Here is a 15,011-nt window from a genome sequence, read left to right as displayed (position 1 = left end):
AAATTAATAATGAGACCGGGTTGGTTCTTGAGGTGTGGTGCTCAAACACCCAGAGCAGGAAATGTAGGGATCCGAAGGGATCAATACGACACTCGCAATGTCACACAAATAAGACAATCAACCAACAATTCAAACCAATCAACCCAAAATTGTCACACAACCAAATTATCACATAAAATCAGCAACTATACAATAGCAAAACAATAATAATACTAGTAATAATAGGAAGAAACGATACCAATCAACACACAATATTTTTACATGGAAAACCCTTTCGATGTGAAGGATAAAAATCACGCGACCAACATTGAGGAGTCCATCCTAACTTCTTTTATTGATAAATTTGAGGGAAAAAGAATCCCAAATCAGTTACAAAGGATTCATACACCCGCCGACAACAAGAACAATAAAAGATAAAAAATAGCGAACAAAAGGAGTAGAATTCATGCAAAAACAACATCGTTGTCCAGAGACAATTTCGACGAAATCGACGCTCAAAACGACGATCCAACCTTCCAAAACAAAGCCCTTGATGTCAGGAATAAGCTGTCAAAATTTCAGATGATCCAATTGTGGAATTTCCAGCAATGAGCGATTTTCTAAAGGTTGTCCTGAAAACTTCGAACCGAGACACTCTCCTCTCTCCCTAGTTCGTGTTTTCTGAATTTTTTGTATGTCCATTCAATTGTTGTTTCTCACACTTACTGCCTTTATTTTTCTTCTAAGGGTCACCACCAAAGCTTAGTCATGAAGCCACAAAGCCCATGCTAAAAATGGACCCAAAATTAAGACATAACATGTCCATTATAAAATCCCACAATGCATGTGTCCAAAAGCAATATATGAATATTGCAAATTGGGATGGATACCTCAACAATCTCTTCCTCCAGCCTAACACGGGCAAGACCAACACGCTTCAATCATTACTTGAAGCTGATTCTCGCAAGCTTGCTGCAAACATCAAGCTTGCGTCCAAGAATTGCCTTTCCTCGGTTTCAATTGCTTTTCCTCGATCACATCTCATAGCGCAATGATATCTAACATCAATATGCTTGGTACGAGAATGATACATTGTATTCTTGCTCAAATCCATAGCACTTTGACTATCACAAAGCACTACATACTCTCCTTGCTTCAAACCCAACTCTCAAAGGAACCTTATAAGCCAAAGCATATCCTTGTTCGCTTCCATTGCTACAATAAACTCTGCCTCAGTCGTGGAAAATGCTACACATTTTTGTAGCTTGGATTGCAATGATATGGCTCCCTCTGAAAATGTGAACACATAACCTGAGATAGACTTTCTATTATCAAGATCACCTGCCATGTTTGCGTCATTATAGCCTTGAAGTATAGGTTTGCCACCTCTATAACATATACTCAACTTGGCGGTGCCGCGCAAGTATATGAAGATCCACTTCACTGTTTCCCAGTGACCTTACCCGGATTGGATAAGAAACGGCTCACTGAACCGACTGCATGTACAATATCAGGTCTAATACACACCATAGCATACATCAAGGAACCAACAACAGAAGAGTAAGGAATGGATAACATAGTTTTTTCTCCTTCTTTGTTGTAGGACAAGCTTTTTTACTTATTAGCTTGAAGTGTGTAGCTAGAGGTGTACTAACATGCTTAGCATGCTTCATATTGAACCTGTCAAGTACCCGTTCAATATACTTCTCCTGAGATAACCACAGTTTCCTAGCTTTCCTGTCACTAGCAATCTCCATGCACATACCAAAGCTATTTCTAATTTGTGCATCCAAAAGTTAATGTGTACATAAGATAGCTAACTTTTATATCTAAAAACTGTGTTTGTACATCCAAAAGCTTTCATCCTTTATATTAATACATGCATAATTTCATCTGTACATCAAGTCATATCATGAACATCGTTCAAATGCAATATTTTGTACATCGAAAAAGGTATTTTGTATTGAGTATATACATAAGCTATTTCATTTACATCAAAAGTTTGTTTAAACTAAAAAATGGATAAATAGTGAGGGTGTTTAATACTTTATATAGTAATATTATGTACCATATATACTGATTCTTCTAAGTTAGTATGGCATACTCCCTATGCGTTTTTTTTTAATCTTGCTCCCTTGGTAGCTTATATGCAAATTGAGGAAGGAAGGGAAAAGAGGTAGATTCTTTGCATATGGTTTGTTGGTTGGTTATGGGGTACTTATTAAGTTATTAGAATCTGGTTTTTGCATAAACAATAATAGAAGAGAGAAATGGGTAAGTAGTAGATTAAATATGCTATGAATAGATCAGAAGAATTTCCCCTCGCTTCTACAGATTCAAATCTTTGTCCCATAGTGTATGTCATTTAACTTACTTGGTGAAGTCTTATAGAGGTGATATCCAAGATTTGGGATCTAATCTCATCTACCTCTTGAGTTTAATAATCGCTCATTACACCCAAAAAAAAGTCTATGTCCTATAATTTATGTACCACTTTTGTGCTACTCTTTTTTATCGTTATTATTATTCATCATCAAAACAATCTAACAGACCATTTGATAATTAATAATCAAAACATGCAATAATTAACTAATAGTTTTTAGGTTTAGGCGATCCTCCGGGAAATTTAATAAAATAAAAGATGTATAGTTTATGGTTAATATTATGTCACAAGCACAAGTAAGCATATTTTAATTGTACGATGATGAAATTACAAACTACAAATTGAAAGGTAATGGGTTCAAGACTTCTTAAACTTTTTCTAATCATTTTATGAAGGAATGTAATGTTAGCGTATCAATGTCATGTTGAGCACTAGGCGTCCATATGTCATCGTTTAATGTGAGGTACCATGTGGCGATGTACAATGCTTGCCTACACATTTCAATAATATATATATAGATACATAGATAAGAAGAAGTGACAAACCAGTTATGGTACAACATTTATGGGATACAAGATTTATGTTCCATGTTAATTCTATGTATTTTTAGCCATAACTTGTAAATATAATATAGGGGTATTTTCTATGGATAATTTAACTAGAATAATAAAAACTTTAGCCGATTCTCTCAAAACAATATAACCTTTAGATTACTTTTTAATAATACAATTTTTATATTAACTTTTCCTAAAGTATATCAACCTGACTTGAAACTGTAAAACAGGCAAAAAAATTTAGAAAGTTTTAAAACTGAAATTTCTTTCTCTCTCCTCCGCCACCCAAAAAACTGATCTTACCCCTTCCTCCACCACGAAACCACCACCATAGCCCCTTTCGTTCCTATCCCGAAACAACCTGAGCCCCTCCCCCACCACGAAACCACCCCCAGACCCTTCCCTACCCACGAAGCCACCCCGTCCCTTTCCCTAAACTCTGAAATAGCCCCCCACAATCCATATAACTCGCGACAGTAGAGTGTCGGTGGGCTTGGGTGGGAAAGGGGTGGTTTTTTGGTGGGCAGGGGTAAGAAAAAAGGGTGAAAGATAATAAAAAAAAAGGTTTTGAGGAAAGGAGGAAAAATAAAAAACAACTAATAAAATAGTGACATGTGTCCCCGTGTTACTTATTTATTAGGTTACATTCAACTTTGAGCTAACACACAAAACTTAGGTGTAAAGTTTGTATTATTTAAAAAAAACCTAAAATTTGTATTATTTTGGAAAAACCGGTCAAAATTTGTATTATTTCGATTAAATAATTCTTTTTCTATCATATATTTTAAGAGTTCCAAAATTTCTGTTTTTATTTCCTCCTTGAATAACTCACCATTCATCCCAATTGTTAGCACTTTCATAGGATTAATTAGAACATTAACCCCCCCCCCCCCCCCCAAAAAAAAAAAACACACAAAAATTGGAAAGATGCACTTGTACTATCTCCCCATCGCTGTGGTATTGTACATGGTGACATTCCACTTTTTGCGAAAATTGCAAAACAGGCCTCCTAGACCTTTTTTGTGTTTACCACTGATTGGCCATTTTTGGCTGCTAACATTCCCATTAGCCGAGTGCTTAGCCAAACTAGCAGAACGATACGGCCCTGTTGTTTATCTAGAGTTCGGGTGGATGCCCAGTCTGTCTGTCTGCTCCGCCTCCGCTGCCGAGGAATGCCTAAGTAAAAATGACGTTGCCTTTTGCAACCGCCCACACCGCATTCTAATCGGTAAGTACGCAGGCAACAACTTTACTAGTATCAATTTTTCACCTTACGGCCCCCACTGGCGGAACTTACGCAGGATCGCCGCGGTTGAGCTTCTCTCGTCTCACCGCCTTCAGTCACTTTCCGGCATCTATATACGGGCTGATGAAGTCCGTTTGCTCGTGCAACGACTCTACCGTAAAGTCATCGCAGGGTCAGATACAGAATCAAAATCAAAGGTAGTTGACATGAGGCCTGAGTTATTTGACCTGGCCATGAGCGTGATGACTAGGTTGATATTTGGGAAGAGGTACCAAGGGTTGCAAGCTAAGAAGCTAGAGAAGATGGTTGAAACTTTTTTTGGGTTTGCTAACGTGGTTCATATTGGAGATTTTATCCCGTATCTCAGGTGGTTAGACTGGGGGAAAGAGAGGAGGTTACAAAAGTTCAAACAAGATAGAGACGCACTTATGAGAGATTTGATTGAAGAGTACATAAGGGAGATCAAGGTAAAAGATTGCCATAGTGAAAACAATGATGACTCAACGGTAAAAGTCAAGCCCATGCTTCAAGTGCTGTTGGAGCTGCAACAATCCCAGCCGGAGTATTACAAGGATGAGATCATCTTCAGCATCTTGTTGGTACGCTACGTTACCCACTTCGTTTTCTTTTAAATTATGCACTCAATAATTTTTTGCACAGAATATTCGCATCTACACTAACTATCTATATATGCACTCAGTTTTAATAATTCATTTAGTTACTCCTTAGGTTTGGATATAATGTACCATATACCTTTAATAATTTATGGGTGTTGATTCTCTTATATTAAATGATCCAAAATCAGTTGACCTATCCTAATTCCCTTAATATTTCACATTATACCCAACAAAGTCTTATAGAAGCAGATAAAATTGCCTAAGACGTAGTTAGGCCACTATTAAAACTATTTTAACGGCAGAAAAAAGGTGATTTTATATCACTAAGAATTGACATTTTTGGCATAGTGTAGGTTAACATGCGAATTAGGTTGGGGTAACGTTTAAGTGATTTCTGGTCATTTAAGTTAACAGAATCAACACCAAAAAGTTACTAAGGGTGTTTGGTATACTATATGTAAACTTAAGAAATAGCTGATAAATTTTTGAAACGGCATGAGTATCTCATGAATTTCATAAAACCTCAAAGGTACCTAGTGAAACATTCTTATCATTAATCATAGTTCATTTCTACTTAGATTTATGAGAGAACAATATGTGTGTATTCTTTTTCACCTTCTTTTCAGTCCATTAGAATTCAATCCATTAGAATATTTTTTATAATGATACTTTAATTTTATGACCTTGGTGACCATTATTATGAGGTTATATAATTACATGAGTATGGAATATTACCAGAGAATGCGGAGTTGCACATAGTGGAAGGTGATAGAAGTGTAGCACATCTAACCAAATAATTGCTAATTAAACTCTGAATCATATAGCAAGATAAGTCAAGTTCGTCCATTCTACAAAAGACAGATGATATCAAGAACTAGATAACCTTGACTCAATTTAACTAAATAAGGCTATATTTAGTTCACCTTATTTTTGCTTATTTCAGATCTAATCAGATCAGATCAGATCAGATTAGATCAGATAAGTTCAGATCAGATCAGATCAGACCATATCAGATCAGTTCAAATCATGCTTATATTTAATAACTCATTATTACTATTAAATATCTCTCATTACATATTAGTAAAAATTATAATAATTGAATATTAATAAAGTACTCATTAAGACGAATCAAACAAGACCCCACATGACTATATTTTTTTCTTATATATTGAGAAAAATCTAAACGATTCTCTCTAATTGTTAATATTGTCAAGATTCTAAGTGAGAAAGATAAAAAAATACAAATGGAGTATTAATATTTACTAGTACATTTGTTAAAAAGGATTATTATTGTTGTTGTTGTACTTATTAATTATTAATATTGGTAATTACTATTAATCTTGTTGTTATCATTATAAATATAATTGTTATTATTATTTTTAGTTAATTTGTTGTTATTAAATAATAGAAAATTAAAAACCACGTGTTAAGAACATAAGATTGACGCAAAAGTAAGAAATATATAAAATATGATAGCTCAAATTCATGACAACGAAGCTACCAAGTCCGGATTACATTTCGAAAAAGCTAAGTGCGAGATACAAATTATAAATTTAGATTCAGTATACCTCTTCCTACCGAATTCCAAATCTCTCAAGCTATTTGAAGTTGCACACTATTTATTTCTTTCTTGTGTAAGTCATAGTTGTTTATATATCTTATGTTATTTTATATGAAAAAAAAAGAGTTGAGTCTGTCGACTTCTCAAGTGTGAAATATTTTTTTTAAGGGAAAGTGTGAAATATTTTTTTTAAGGGAAAGTGTGAAACATTGTATAAGTGCTCTTATAAATTAATGACTTGGGTTATATAATTATTTTTAGTACGTCAGTAGGACGTCAAATTAACACTAAATTATTATTGTAATTAATTAATAATAACCAATAGAAGTAATAAATTTAAAGGCACCTAGACTCAAGCATCCCCACTAGCATAAGTAACACATAGAATTATTCCCTTATTCCCATGAATCAATAGTCCAAATGGAATAATGCGACCTAAAAATACCATAGAAGTCTCTCGAGTCTCAACGGCTACTCTAAACAAGCAATCTTACATGTTCCTATGAAATCATGCAAAAAAGAGACTTTAAGCATAGTATCACCAATAAATTCCTAGCAATCCTACCTACTTATTCCCATAGAGATAATCATGCTCTTGATTGAATCAACAAATCCATTTAGATACAATTCCATTGAAATCAAGACATAAGATATCAATTAAATTAAAATAAGCTATAGATTGAGTGGAAGCTAGTAGCTATTAGAACCTTTTTACTGATTATGTGTTGAATGTCATTACAAATGGTGAACAGGATCTCTTAGTAGGAGGATCAGACTCGTCAGCCACAACAATGGAATGGGCATTCTCACTCTTACTTAACCATCCAGAAGTTCTAGAAAAAGCGCATACAGAAATCGAAAACCATGTAGGACATGATAGATTGCTTGCAGAATCCGATCTTAAGAGCCTTCCTTATGTTCAATGCATCATCAAAGAAACACTCCGAATGTACCCACCTAATCCAACTCTTTTCCCTCATGAATCTTCAAAGGATTGCATCGTCGGAGGGTACCCTATTCCACAGGGCACGGCACTTGATGTCAACATATGGGCAATACAAAATGACCCTAATATTTGGGGTGATCCACAAAATTTTAGGCCAGAAAGATTTGATGGCGTAGAAGGCTATCGTATTGGGTTCAAAATGATGCCATTTGGTTCAGGAAGAAGGATATGTCCTGGAGAAGGCTTGGCAATTCGTGTTCTTAGCCTTGCTATAGGCTCTCTAATCCAGTGTTTCGATTGGGAGAGGATCGATGATCAACTCGTGGATATGAACAAAGTGCCTGACCTTTTCATGCACAAGATTGTTCCACTTCAAGCAAGGGTTGCACCTCGTCACGCTATCTTACCAAAATGTGATTGTACATGACGTGAACGCCTTCACCACCTTCAAAATGATGGGATCTGAAATTTGAGTCAATGTGTTTGACTTTGTTTCTTTGCTTTCCTCTCTTGTATTTTCATAACCAAACATGAGTTAAAGAGTTTGTACTAGCTCTGTTTTATTTCTAATGATTAAACTTGTTTTTCCATGGTTTCTTATACACAAAATTGAATAGTATTTATATATGTTAATGACATTCTAGATAAAATAGGTAGTAAACTCCATATGACACTGAATGAAGATTATGTTGTCCATTGCGATACATACTCAATAAATACTAAGATACATACACGCTACAGCATGAAGATTATGCTAATAAAATAGCTGATAAACTCCCTTGTAGTACATTTTCCCTGTAATTAACAGACAATTCAGGAGCATTTCTTTCTGTCAGCATGAAGATTTTCAAGATGAATCAACTTAACAAGATTATATGACACTGAGTGACCCATATTATGTTGCCCACACACAGCATGCCGATTATGCTGATGAACTCCTTGTACTTGTGAGTCATTTCAGTAGCATTTTCTCTTCGGCTGTCAATCAGTAATAATAAGAAGAAAACTATTAGACTTTAAGTTCATTGATCACGAATTCACCAAAATCATATTCAAAGCATATGCCATGATAGGAAAAGAATTAACATCATATTCAGAGTACGAAAGAAAGTGGGGTTACACGAACGATTAAACATTTAACACCTACTCGAATTGTACTTAGTTTCAGGTTTGAAGGGCGTACCATTCATCCAATCTTCAAGAGGCTCGAAGTGATAAGCAGGCCTGAGTCTCTGGTGTTTCGCAGTGTGCTGGCTAACTGTACCGTTCTGATTAAGATTTAAAGCTTGAGCAATGTAGCAGATCACGAAGGCAATATACAGCCTTTAATCTTAACTGTTTTAGAAAGTAAGGCTAACTTGGACTTTAATACTTTAATTGATACAAATATGAAGTATCTTTCTAAGACTTTAGTTGAAACCACATTATGTCAGAGATGAATTTTAATCCTGTATAACTTACAATGTTGAGTATACTTGGCGCATGCTAAGAAGTTGTATGAAGAAAGAGAACATTTTAAACATAATAATCAGTAAACCTTCCAGATATAGACTAATGATTTCGCCTTGCAAACCACTCATCAACAATATGATATTTGTACAAAAGAGACCAAATACTGCAAAAAAGCCAGCATAAATTCAATCATCTTGTAGTTTGTAAGTTACGGCAAGTTTTTAGATGGTATTTGTGAAAGTAAAAGGTAAAAAATATTATATTACCAATAACAGAGAAACTATAAAGGTACATGAAGAAGAAGATATAAGAAGTCCCAAAATTTTGGCAAATAACTACACCAAGCCAATCTGAGAATAATAACCAGCAGAAGGGAAGGCCATGAGTTTTAACGTCGGAACTAGCACAAGGATGGTGCCATATTGCATTAGTACTACCCAGAATATTCCTATCCTGATTCTAAGTTGAATAACATAACACATAACTAGAGTGGTAATGCACTAAATATGAAATGATCTCTTATCCTAACTTCTCTTCATCTTGGATCCAACGCATATATGCAAATACGCTTGAATCAACAAATAGAAGCAGAACAGAATGCTCAAGGTAACATTTATATACACCAAACAGACATTTTAACACACTGATGCATAATAGCAACAAAACAAAAACAAGGATGTTCTCATGTCTTGCGTATAACTTTGATACTATAACCTGTTTCCTGAACTTCTGGCAGGCCTTTAAAACAATACATCAGCACAGAGAAAAGGGAATTATGAGCTGCTACATTTTGGTCCTTGGCTCAAAGAACACCAAATCAGAATTCCGGAAGAAGTCGTTCTGCTCAGCAATCCATAGGATAAGCAATCCTTTCTTGGGAGAAAAACTGCCATCCAAAATCTATCTAAAATCAATCGGGTACCTTGAGAAATACAAATCTCTGAGTTGAGAGGTATGGAAAATGATGTAATAGTGGTTACAGTTAATCAACTATTCTGGAATTCTGTTAGGACTTCTGTTAAGCAAGTTATGGCGGAAAAAGTGGTTAATCATTTTCCTTGTATGGTCAATTAGCTAGTTTTCTATAGATAGCTACTTGTAATAACATTCGCATTGATTCAGAAATATATTAAAACACTCTTCACTTCTCTATCCCTTATTCACATTTTGTCTCTCTCTGTAATCTCTCTACTCTATTTCTGATCAGCTGATCTTGAGTTTCAGTAAGCTTAATCTGAGCTTACTGTTAGAAACAGGGTGACAAACCTCTTAGAAATCTTCTCCTTTCTTGATAGAACTCTTAGGATCTTTACAGAGGTATCTATGAAATAGTGTTTGCCTTGTTACCGTCTGCAAGCTCTCTGAGCAAGCAGCACCCAGTATAGTAGAAATTTATACTTCCAACAGCATAGAGTGGCAGGAAAATCCAGGAGTATTGGAGATTGTACTATTATCTTTCTCTGTCTACAACTTAGGGCTATATGATAAGGGCAGAAAACGAGAAAATCAGTATTTTTACAATTTTAACCAAACTACTAAACTTGGCAAGGACAAGCATACTTATAAGATCTGTGGTTTCTTATAACTCGGTGTGCAATGCATCAATGCTAGGAAGATCATGAAATACTACTCGACACGAGAAATATTTTTAATAGAAAACTAAGATGACTGAAACAACTAATGATCATAAAAGAATCTTATGTATGAAAGTCGAGGCCTATAATCCATCAATTTTGGAACAAGACAAATAGGAAGAATTTTGGCTTCTTTCATGCTTTAATGCCTTGTTTTCTACTTCTGCAGGACTTCAAATCTTCAATGTTAGACAGGGGGCTTTCTTCTTTTCATAATAGGAAGAATTTTGGCTTCTTTCATGCTCCAAGCATTGAGCTTCGAGATCTTAATATTATGGCTACCTTTGTTAAATGCAAACAATTTTGCTTCCTTGTCAACTGCTAAAACTGGGTAAACTCTAGCTGTGATGCATGCCTTTCCTCCCCCACCAAAACTTTCAACAATGGAATGATCGATCTGCAAAACAGATATAAATAGAATGACATTAAGGTTACACCCATGGAGTGTCACTTAATTGGTTATGTCAGAAAAACTTCGAATTACAATCCCTACTCACCAAGGTTCTAAGTGAAATGCTCTCCTGAAGGGGATTGATGTCAAGAAAAGCTCCGAAAGTAGTTTTACGAACATCTCTACTTAATGAGGATCTGTAAAACAAGAAAAGATGATGAAAAAGAGGGGTATTTCAAAAGAAGATGCAAGGAACTAAAGGTGTTGGGTCATGGAATATGACCTGCTCAAATCATTACACAACAAAACTATATGCCTACTATGATTTTTGAACACCCGGAAGAAAATTGCAGTTTCCTCTGTTAAGTTACTGAAAGCCAAAACCAGCAAGCCAAATGGTCCCAATCTGCCTTCAACTGCTGCATTCTTCTGAGCACAGAGCAATTGAGGATCAGTCCAACTAGGTTCCATCTGCTCAGCATCTTCTAAATTCGGCAATTCAAAGGAGATTTCCACATCAGCCTTCCATTGAAAAGAAAAAGTAATCACTCACACTGCGTAGATAATATAGAAGATGCAGATGAAAAAACAGACAAAACTGATTTGGTAATTCGGAATCAGTACCTGTGCTGCTGTGATGCCAACTACCTCAACCAATGACCCTTTCTTGAGCTCCTTGTCTTGGATTTCTACTTCATCCTTGCGAAGACTTTCAATCTCTTCGACTGGCCACTGCATTAATTGATTTCCACTAGCACTAAGCCACACTGCTCGAGGAATCGACTGCATTAAGGCAAAATTTGAAGTGAAATCAAGAACCAAAATATACAAAAATGATACATAAGGTGCTGATGTTCACAAATTCCAGCTCCAATTTCAGCAGTTGTTCCGAGTAAGCAGTTAAAAAAATCTTAACATCAACTCAAAGAGGAATATGCATTCAGTGTTTTATCAGTGAAGTATTATCAAACTATAACTTCAAATGTTCTAATGACAATTACCTGAAGCCCTGACCATCCTTTCTTTATGTCGTTTGCTCTACTGTCAGCCTCCATTATCCATGCCCATAATATTCGTCTTTTTTTCCCACCATCAAAAAATGTCTTTGAAGCATAAAATTTACCTCCATAGTCATACCTCCAATCAGTATTAGCTTCCATGAAGTCAGTTGCTTCTACCTGAAACCCATCTGTTTCAGCCTTATAATAGCCTAGTATATAATGATCATGATCAAGAAAGCTTGCCTTGAGAACAAATTTGGTATTTCCCTTCTCAAGGTAGTTGTCTACTCCATCTTTTCCATTAATGCTTACAGGATAGAAATCCGGACACTCCCACATTCCAGTTTTAACTGAGGAGTGAAAAATCTTCTCACTTCTAGTCCAATTGATAAAATCATTACTTTGGTACAGATACGCCATTCCTCGACCATCTATCTTTCCACCAATAAGCACTTGCCATGTGCCATCAACAGCTTGCCAAGCTGTTGTTGGGTCTCTGAAATCACTAGGCTCAATATCATCTTCTGCAGTAATTACAGGATTATGAGGTGATTTCACCCATTCCCTGAGAAGGGGATCAGAGGGATCCTTTGGAAATGCCAAATTCTGTGACTGGAAATTATTAGTATCTGCTCCAGTGTAGAATATGACAGGTCTTCCCCCTGGAAGCATTGTGATTGACCCACTGAAGCAACCACCCAATTCATAAGGCTCGATTGGATTAAGGGCATGCTCGAGGTGAACCCAGTTTACAAGATCATTTGATATTGAATGACCCCATGTCATGTTCCCCCATATTGCAGAATAAGGATTATACTGATAGAACAGATGGTAAACACCCTTATAATACAATGGTCCTGTGGAAGTAAGCAAAATTTACACAATTTATATGGGTGCTTAACATTCAAGATATATCTCAACTTCACAACTTTTCAATGAATGAACTACCAAGATAGGACATACCATTAGGATCTGTGAGTCCATTGTCCCGATTCAACAACACCGCCATTAATTACATCCACATATATGTAGTAGACAGAAATAGTCAGCATCATATATAGACACTTCTAACAAAAAAAACTTTCAGTTTGAGTTCAACTCACCATTCATCCAGTTCTTGAGAGGCTGGAAGTGGTAAGCAGTCCTGTAAGGCTGCGTGGTACCTGCAGACGCTCCATTCTGACCGAGGTCTGTAGTCTGAACTCCATTGACAACTGCAACAAAACATAATAATAAAGCCCAAACAACAGGTTTTTCCATGGTATGCATATCTAGATTTTACAGCTAATATTAACAGCTAACCATATACTATATGCCCATCTCTCAGGAAAAAAAAAATGACTAGTCAACTTGTTGAGTTTATTATGCATTTATGGATATAATATTTCTTTGACAGCATTGTTTGCTATACATTGGCGAGTTTTGCGCAAATAAGCACATTAAACTTCCCTCACATAATGGATTTATTCTTATTACGTAGGTAACTTTGTAATATAAACATAAACAACTTGTTCATTAAAATCAATATAAAACTCTTGAAAGACGATACTAAACAAAAAACGGGGTCACATGGCACTCTCTTAAGTGAGTTTTACTTCATGTACAATAAAAAAATTAGAGATTGCATAGTATGGGCTTTGATCTCATGACCGAGATTATATACTAAAGTCTTAATCACTCAACCAAATGGTATTTAGTGTTATCATTTTAAGATACAATATTAATAAATGAAAATTTTTCTTACTCAGGACATAACCCGAATCTAATAACTAGTTAGAACTATTACACTTTGTTGAGACTCGAGAAAAAAGCAAGAGGAACTAAAATGTTGCATAAAAAAATGGACAATTTCATATATTCAGATGAAGAGTCATATCAAAATGGACAAGTTCATAGCAGGAATATTCAGATACATAAAACATATAAATTAGCAATTTGGCAAAGTCTGCTAAACAAACAAATATCAGATTGAAACTTTATAAGGCTAAGATTTGTTTTTAATGCACATTACACACATACTCCATACAAAAACGTATGGATAACATCAATGTCAGAATTGATTAAATTATTCCTTCTTGAAAAAATAGAACGTATTGAGAACTTAATGCTATTATTGGAGTAATTTAAGCAGTTTTTCTCATCCAAGAAGCAATGTTCACATGCCCATTTATCTTAATGTTAGGAAGGTGAGAAAGAACAAATTGCTTAAACAAGAGGGTATTCCATTGAGGCATATTATCAATTATCAAACATGTATTGGACAGAACAAAAAAAAAAAGGACAGTCTAAACAATAACATTCTGCAAAACCACAAGAATTTTCTTCATTTGATGGAATCGCTCTTTTAATGGGGAAGACTATATGATAAATGATGAAAGGGACATCTCACCAACAGGGGAATACAAATCTATTTGGGTTAGTTCGGCTATATATATAATACAACAAGTGGGCATATACTATATGGGACTATGGATATGGAGATGAGGTTGCGGGAAGGGAAAAGCTCGTCAAAATGTCGTTTCGTAGACCTCGCCTGATCGGGTCGGGCAAGTGTCGCCCGACCGGGCCTGAGACGAAGTGTACAGCAGAGCAGAAGCAGGAGCGTCCGATCGCATCGGGCAAGGTCGTCCAATCGGGCGTGATAGCGAGGTCGTGCCTGATCGGGCCCGAGACTGAAATATGTTTGGCGAATTGGCGCCCGATCGGGCGATGGTTAATTTTGACGTAGAAACGCGTTTTTTCGAGTTGGGTTATAAATAGATTTAACTTAATGCGTTTATAAGGATTATTATTCATTATTATTCTCATATTCAAGAGAGAAAAAGCTACAGAGAGATCTTAGAGAACTTTTGTAATCTTTTTTTGAACATTCATCGATTCCTAGTGCATATTCGTGGTTTTTCTCCAAGTTCTTGGATTTTCACGTAAAAGTTCTCTTGTGTCTTTTGTTGCTTTTGTTGTTTCGTTGTTCTATTATTGTTTGATATTACTTGCTAGATTGATATTCAATAGGACTTACAAGTGGTATCAAGAGCCATGTTGGATTATTGTCGAGATCTAGAAGTGATTAACAATGGAGGATGCGAAGATCAAAATCCAGAAGTTTGATGGCACAGATTTTGGGTATTGGAAGATGCAAATCGAAGACTTCCTATATGAGAAGAATATGTATCAACCCTTGTCTGAGACGAAGTCGGATGGCATTGAAGAGGCAAAGTGGAAGGTACTCGATAAGCAAGCATTAGCA

The 15,011-nt window shown here is 35.7% G+C and overlaps 2 protein-coding genes across 5 annotated transcripts; one reads left to right on the top strand and one right to left on the bottom strand.

The window, feature by feature from the left end:
• Positions 1–3,810: 3,810 nt before the first annotated feature.
• LOC104886618 (cytochrome P450 81Q32) lies at positions 3,811–7,886 on the top strand. Its single transcript, XM_010671085.4, has 2 exons — positions 3,811–4,761; positions 7,093–7,886. The coding sequence occupies exons 1-2, from the start codon at positions 3,844–3,846 to the stop codon at positions 7,711–7,713; spliced, it is 1,539 nt and encodes a 512-aa protein (XP_010669387.2). The 5' UTR covers positions 3,811–3,843; the 3' UTR covers positions 7,714–7,886.
• A 2,476-nt stretch (positions 7,887–10,362) lies between these two features.
• Positions 10,363–14,140, bottom strand: BIN46 (beta-fructofuranosidase, insoluble isoenzyme CWINV3). 4 transcript variants are annotated; one of them, XM_010671083.4, is made up of 7 exons: positions 12,868–14,140; positions 12,728–12,736; positions 11,765–12,621; positions 11,388–11,546; positions 11,047–11,285; positions 10,870–10,960; positions 10,363–10,769 (listed from the first exon to the last, which is right to left on the bottom strand). In XM_010671083.4, exons 1-7 carry the CDS (start codon positions 13,031–13,033, stop codon positions 10,560–10,562), a joined length of 1,731 nt encoding a protein of 576 aa, XP_010669385.2. In that variant the 5' UTR covers positions 13,034–14,140; the 3' UTR covers positions 10,363–10,559. The 4 variants fall into 4 exon arrangements, 3 of the variants coding, with proteins under 3 accessions (XP_010669385.2, XP_057248633.1, XP_057248635.1); XM_057392650.1 differs by having other exon boundaries at positions 12,728–14,140; XM_057392652.1 differs by having other exon boundaries at positions 11,388–11,495; positions 12,728–14,140.
• Between the last annotated feature and the right edge of the window lie 871 nt (positions 14,141–15,011).

This window comes from Beta vulgaris, chromosome 2 (genome assembly GCF_026745355.1).
Source record: "Beta vulgaris subsp. vulgaris cultivar EL10 chromosome 2, EL10.2, whole genome shotgun sequence".
Classification (NCBI taxonomy): Eukaryota; Viridiplantae; Streptophyta; class Magnoliopsida; order Caryophyllales; family Amaranthaceae; genus Beta; species Beta vulgaris.
This window is presented reverse-complemented; position numbering and strand designations above follow the sequence as displayed.